General features: G+C 48.7%; 1 protein-coding gene across 1 annotated transcript; it reads left to right on the forward strand.

Moving 5' to 3' along the window:
* The first annotated feature begins 1144 nt into the window (after window positions 1-1144).
* On the forward strand, window positions 1145-5817 carry LOC128749857 (RING finger protein 223). The gene is made up of 2 exons (XM_053849816.1): window positions 1145-1349; window positions 4149-5817. The coding sequence occupies exon 2, from the start codon at window positions 4183-4185 to the stop codon at window positions 4882-4884; it is 702 nt and encodes a 233-aa protein (XP_053705791.1). The 5' UTR covers window positions 1145-1349; window positions 4149-4182; the 3' UTR covers window positions 4885-5817.
* Window positions 5818-7157: the final 1340 nt, after the last annotated feature.

Genomic DNA, 7157 nt, shown 5'->3' on the forward strand with positions numbered 1-7157 from the left:
CATGATGAGTGGCTTGAAAAACTGCTGACTCATCCAAGAAGGATGCCATAGAAACCCACGTTCAGGATAACAATGTGTCATCAGCATACAGCTTGACCCAAACTGGGGGATGTTCCCCCCACATAAGTTGTTTTGGTCACTTTGTTTTTGTTTCAGTCGTCGCCATGACAGGATGTTGATGCTCTTGAGCAGTGTCTCTAACCCCCCCAACCCCTCCCCCCGGCCCCACTTGCAATACACACCTATGAAGTGGGAATAACAAAGATAACAGTAGCGGTTGTTTATGTCTGTCGGCCTCAGCGTCGGTCCACGCGGGCAAGTCCGGACTTCCCGCTCCTCTTCATGCAGCGCCATGAAATAATTTGAAAACAAGTATCAGAATGCCTGTGACTGGCCATTGCATTACGACCACCTCAGCCTGGACACCTTTAAACAGGAGCTGCCACCAAAACACCAAAGACATGAAGATCAAAACCTGATAAACCACAACACAGGACAAATCATTCATTCAGGAGTCTTGCTTTGACTCTTATCCACTCAGGAGTCTTTGGAATTGGGCGTGAAACTGAACTGCTTTCTTGACATGACACTAGATGTTACACAAGCGTCACTCACCACAGCAAATGCAATAACATTCCCAGTGCAGTGAATTACGGCAGGATAATTCAAGTGTTACTTTTTCCCATCAGGTTTCCACTGCGGCATGTGAGAGGCCATACATCAGCCTTCTGCGAAACATCAGTCAAATGGAATTGACCCATTCATTTCGCTCTGAACTTCTCTTGTCCTGGAACAGCGGCGAGTGAAAAGTGAATGAGCTCAACTGAAAGTTGCATGCATGACATGCATCAGACTGAAACCATGTGACCGTGACAAATTCGCGAGGTAGAGGGTGGAAAGTAGTCCAGTTGAGATCTTAGAATGAGCACACATTGTTTTTCAAGGCAAACGTGCTTCCAACGCTGGTGGTTATTTGGGTGCATTTGCATGACGTGTGCCTGTTTGCGGGGACAGTCGAGGACAAAGGAGACTCCACAGAGAGGAGGAGGGTGGGACGTCCGGACGAGAGTTCTCCTGCAGGCCCCACCCACAGCAGCACTAGCATCAAGCGCTCAACAGTCGGCGGAGCAGAGCAGGTGAAACCAGCACACAGATGCAAAGGAGGGAGGGGAGTCAGCCACGGCACCTCCGGCTCACCTGAGACTGCAGCGCAAACCACCACAGGACAGCAAGACAAGTCCCACTCTGAGGAGCCAGCGAGTCCGCTTGGGAAGAAATGATGGTTTTGGACTGAGAGGAGTGAGCGGCAGATCACAAGGAAATCATCTGACACCTTCTTCAGCAACTAGGTAAACTTGACCTCCCAGTTTTGCCCGAGGCTTTCACGCTAAAGACTCATTTCACAGGCTGCTATTGAAGCATAGAAGCATCACTTGTTCAGTGACGCTTATGAGGACGTGTTGCAGGCACGAATGGCACGCTGATGAGAAGCTTTTCAGAAGGCAGGTCAGGGGGATTTGAGTGATCTTCACTGAAACATGGGCACGGAGAAGATAATATTTAACAAGTGAGTGTGCCATTCGACAAGCCACAGTTACACATTATCGTGACGCCAGAAGACGCCCACAAAAAAAGAACAGAATCATGTAAAGACTCTCCTCTCGGACACTGTGGCAGTTGAGGGCAGATCAACATGATCAACAGAGGATCACAGCCCGGAGAGGAAAACTAATAATGACATAATTGCGTGTTATTTGCTCTGCTCTGTTTGTCTTTTGTTAACTGACAGAGGAGATGGGACCTGGGAAGATGTAGGTCAAAGCAAGAGCAGCGTCTTATTCCCGTCATTATGTTGTGCTTTCACAGATTTCTGGCAGGTGAAAATGTCTTTAGAAAGACTGCGTTTGAAAAGCTCACCTTTGGCTTTGCAAACATGTTGCTGTTCATGAGGAGATATTCATCTCATCTGACCAGAAATTCTGCTTCCGCACTGCTCTCCATTGTGAAGTTTACACGTGCGCTCAGTTCAACCGTTTGCCCCCCCCCACCCCCACCCAAAGTTCAAACAGCAGGCTGCTCAAGTTTCGTCAGGTTTCCAAACTGGAAGCGCAGCACGAGCACAACTGGACGTCCAGCAGGACGATTTGACTGAGAGACAAATGAGCTCCCGTGACCCAGCCTAAAATGGGTCAGTGGCTCAGGTGCACGTGGCCATGATGCACAGGGAGGGGCAGGACATGTAGGAGCTTGTTGGGAGTTTCTCTCTGAGAAAAATAGGACCTTACCAGGCAGACTTCTTCAGGAGGTGCTGCTGGATACATCAGACGGGAAGAGTCATCTCTCAACACTGGCTCGGGACCAGTCCTCAGTCAGGGCTGGGTCAGAGGTCAGACACATCATGAAATAGACGAACAGTGATGGGCCCTCCTGCAGCTCCTTCCACCCTGAAGTGAACAGAAGAAGACCAATGACTGACTTTCTGACATTCACTTCAGACAGTTTATGTTGAGGAACAGCAGTATATCTGCTGTTTACTCTGCAGCATGTTGTTCACAAGGGACCGAAAAATGGCGCCCTGCCAACTCTGACCTTTATAGCGTGCGACCTCAAGCCTGCGTCGCCTCAGATGAACCAGTCATAGAGGACGGAGTATCTTCATGTAGAATTGACAGGTTTAACAGAAACTCATTGTAAAAAAATATTTCTTCACTTACAAACCATTGATGACCGAATCTAAATGTCAAGAGTTTGACTTTAGTGATAGACTATAGATGTGTGTCATGACCGCTGCAGAATTTAAAAGCTACTTTGAACAGTCATTTGCATTGAGTCAGACACATAAAGACATAAAGATTATAATTTATTTATATATATATATATAAAATATGTCTCTTTATAATATATATATTGATATATATTATATTATATGTATATAGTAAGTAAGCGTGTATATATATATATTTGGTGATGATTTTTTTAAAAGCTTGTTTCACAAATCAATTCCTTATTTCAAATGTATAAACAAGAATAATGATTGCACAGAAGACACTGCACGTCGAAACACACGTATAACACCAGGAACCATCACGTATGTGCGAAATTCAAACACTCACTCATGAGAATAACGTTACTTCAGATATACTTCATTCTACTCCACTTGTTGCTAGTGATGTTTATGGACCAAAAACCAGCAAAATGAAGCACGACTTCATAAATATTTGATTGAGAGTCAAATGCCAGTCAACGTTCATGGGTTCATAATTCAACCTTTGGTATCCATCACTTCTTTCCAGTGCATCCAGTCCACATGTGTTCAGCACTTTCTTCTCAGCTCCAGCATTCATGGCAGACCTCAGAGTCTCCCCGCTGCCTCATTTGAATCGGAGACTCGAGCAAATATTTGAGGCTCTTGAGTCAGCAGCAGAGCGGTGCCTCCTCCAGGCGTCAGAAGACAGTGTATTTTTCATGAAGCTATAAATCGGCTGACTGGTACTGAGGAAGGAACCGGTTTATGGAAGGCACTTCATATCTGAATGACAATCCTCAGTGTGAATCCAAGGGTAGATGGAGAGATATGAAGCAGAACAAGAGGAGACTTGTGTGGGGGAACACCAGGTCGCGCTGACGTCACCGCACCTCCTGGTGTTGGAGGCTTTGGAAAGAACCTGTCTTCCTAGAAACAGTGAGGAGACGGTAAACTAGTCATGTGACCTTGTCGGAAGTCCAGACAGAACTGGTCACAAATGTTGGGGTGGGTGTGTGTTACTGTTTACATTCATATCAGAACGTTAAGAAGAGCAAATGTGACAGGGTCAGCAGCAGCTGGAGGTCAAACAGCAACTACACGGACGTCCATTCCAGAATGAATGCTATCAAATTACTCCTTGTTAATTTCCTCAGATAATCCACGGCAACAAGCTTTCCACGGTCCATAACCCAGTTAGGCATGAGCTGATTTCATAAATGTGACCAATTCCAAGATCAAACCCAGTGTGCGGACCAGAAAACAGTCTTCTCCTCGCTCGTCACATGACCTTGAAGCTGCAGACCACTTCACTGAGAGTCCCGGTCCAAGCGCGACTGTGGCCAGCAGCTGTCTTTAGCTGCGCTCCATGTTGTTGACAGATCCTCCTCTCCTTGGCTTCCAGGTGAATCCCCGAACAAGAGGGTGAAACGTCCAGGATGGAGAGGCCTCCACAGATTTGGCACATGCCCCCCTCCGACCAGGCAGGCGAGCTGCAGAAGAAGGTTTCCATTGCCAACCAGCCCGAGTGCTCCATCTGCTACAACAGCTATGACAACGTCTTCAAGACGCCCAAACTGCTGGATTGCACGCACATCTTCTGCCTGGAGTGCCTCTCCCGCCTCATGTCCGTGTCCCGCGCTGAAGGCAACAGCACCCCTCTTCTCTCCTGCCCCTTCTGTCGGCAGCCCACCCTGCTGCCCGAGGCCGGACCCCCGGCTCTGACCACCAGCGCCGAGGTCCTGTGCAAGCTGCCGGCGCACCAGCGGCAGGAGCAGTCGGTGTGGCTGGACGGGCAGAAGCTGTGCAGCAAGAGCACCAGGCACAACCCCAGCACGGAGGCCCCCGACAGCCCCACGGCCCTCTGCATCTGCATCGACATCGGGGTCAGCAAGTCGGTCGACTCCCCGGTAGAGACGGAGACCCGGACTCACAGGGCGACGGGTCGATTCGGCGACTGGAGGCGGGTGCTGCTGTTCGTGCTGCTCATGGTTTTGCTGGTGGTGGTGGTCCTGTGGCCGCTGCAGTGCGTCTTCAGCACCGGGAACATGCGCTGCACCCAGAGACCCAAGGATCCCTTGACCACAGTGGCCAGCATGACGTCGCACACCTCCACTGAGAGGCCCCCCCTCCACCACTGAGAGACTCTCGCCGCGTGATCTCCGGACTCAATGTACATACCTGAACTTGAAAATCAGAACGCTGGGGAGACACCCAGGTTTGGACTGGACTCAAAACAGCTCCAACCTGTTTATCTCCCAAACTCCACTATGATTCACCGATGAACAAAGGGTTTACAGCAGTGACTTGCCGGTGGTTCACTGTTGAAAAGCATTTGGATCCCATTGATTTAGAAGCCTCAACATACCAGATCACAAACGCACAGCGAATCACTGGACTTTTAACAATGAAATGTCACATTTTAAACACTGTTTTCCAAGCCTGGGAACCGGCTTGCAGGAAACAAACTGTATCTAATCCAAGGTGCCCAGATGAACCCCAGTTCACCTGCCAGGACCTGCACGTGCCGCTTCTAGATGATTGACAGCTGATCCCAGTTGCTGCTGCCGAGACCTTCCACACTGAATGAACTTATTTTTAAACAGCTTGGTTGAACAGTTTGCTGGGAACTGGACCAGCAAACTGGCATGTTTGCTCGCGATGTATTCCTGTAGAACACCAGCCATCTTGAACTGGTCAGGTAAAAGCATGAAGGGAGTCAGGAGAACAAAAGCGACTCCTCAGAGCTTCCAGCAGCGCGTGCATTTCAAACATGTTCTCCGCGATAGAGTCAGCCAAGCCTTTCTGTGCCGCTCCTGTGCGAGTGGACTGTGTACACAGCCATAAAGCTCAATGTGTGTCTCCTTGTTTTCCTTCAAGTCACGTTCCCCGCCATAAAAACACAGACAGATGTCCTATATTTGCACTTTAATCAGTTTGGAGTTTGAAACCAGCTGTTTGGAATAGCAGCGTGCATGTCATGTCGAGACAGTCCTGTTTGAAAGCCGCACCAGAATGGAAGGGCAAGGCTGAAAGTCTGATTTCATGATCGTGTTTACAGGAGGCTGTCAATAAATCGGAAATGATTTCACGTCGTCCTTGTTTTATAATGACATTCTCCAAGTTTCTTCTACACTGACTCTTCTCTGACTTCAGCAGGAGAAAGACAGTGGACCATGAAGGTAAAGCTTCGGCATCTTGGTGTCACCAAGAAGTGCAGCTCCAGATCCAGGGGTGACACACAAACAGCGCCCTCTGCATGGTGGAGTCAAGCAGTCTCAGCTGCCAAACTGATCCCTAACATCAGTGAGCGTTGTCATATGGAGATGGAGCCACTTCATTTGTGCCAAAATACACCTGCATTTTTTTTTGCTGCCATTGACAGTAAATGAGTCTCAACCATCCGCAGCTCCTCCACCACTGTGAGGTTCTCTGCTGCTCTTAACTGGAGCTCACGTTCTATTGGATCATGATAAAAACCCCACCCCAGCTTTTTCCAGGAAGTTTTTGGGAACGTACAAAATGTCTCAAAACAAACAGGAGTGGGTTTTTATGGACACAGATAAGGCGGGTTAGAGGACGGCAATAATTAATCCCGCACAAGTGCCGGTAAATGTTTGTAAACTGAAGGAAAGTCGGAGCCATGGGAGAGCAATCGCTTCCTCGAACAGATAAAGGTGAATGGTTTTACCACCCGCACATGTGAGTTCCAGGGTCAGGACCGAAACATGAGTCATCAGACCAAAGCTCATGAGGTGGAATAGTGAATTACCAGAGGGAGTGGCCACAATCACAGCTGTTTTCCCTCCAAAACTCTCCTCTGACTTGACAACAACGCTGGAAACCGCTCGCCAACCTGGTCACTGAGAGATCTTTACTCAACCAAACAGAGTGAAGTAGGCCAGCCGCGTGGCCCGGGCCATCCAGGACACCCGATGTTTGCTGTGGGGCAGCAGTGTCACCACATATGTCCCATTTCACTGTATTTATTTAGAACTCAGCCTCAAGTTCAGGGTGAGAGGCAACTGAGGCCAACAGATTACACACGTGTGAACATGAAAACCAGTACCTGGCCTCTGTGGAGCTGAGAGGGCCACATCCAGGTCAGTGTTCAGGGAGCAGCCAAGACTTAGATCCACGGCCATCTGGCAGGACTGGACCGCAGCACTGAGGGGTCTTTGTGAGAGAGACGACAGTTCAGTGACACTGACAAAAACCTGCTCAGGGTTCAACTCAAGGGCGCTTTTGTTCAGACGTGACCTCCGAGGTCTGCCACCAGCAATCACAGCTTCGGTCAATCGTCACCTGATCCAATATGAATAACAAAATATGGGAGTTCAAAATAGTCATCATGAATCTGAGGAAGATCAGAATCTCAATAACAGTTCCTAAACACCTCTTATCTCGCTGAACT

The sequence above is a fragment of the Synchiropus splendidus genome, chromosome 18 (genome assembly GCF_027744825.2).
Source record: "Synchiropus splendidus isolate RoL2022-P1 chromosome 18, RoL_Sspl_1.0, whole genome shotgun sequence".
Lineage (NCBI taxonomy): Eukaryota > Metazoa > Chordata > Actinopteri > Syngnathiformes > Callionymidae > Synchiropus > Synchiropus splendidus.

What these genes read in the sequence shown, in the direction of transcription:
- LOC128749857 (XM_053849816.1), top strand. Translation starts at nt 4,183, where the DNA reads ATGGAGAGGCCTCCACAGATTTGGCACATGCCCCCCTCCGACCAGGCA.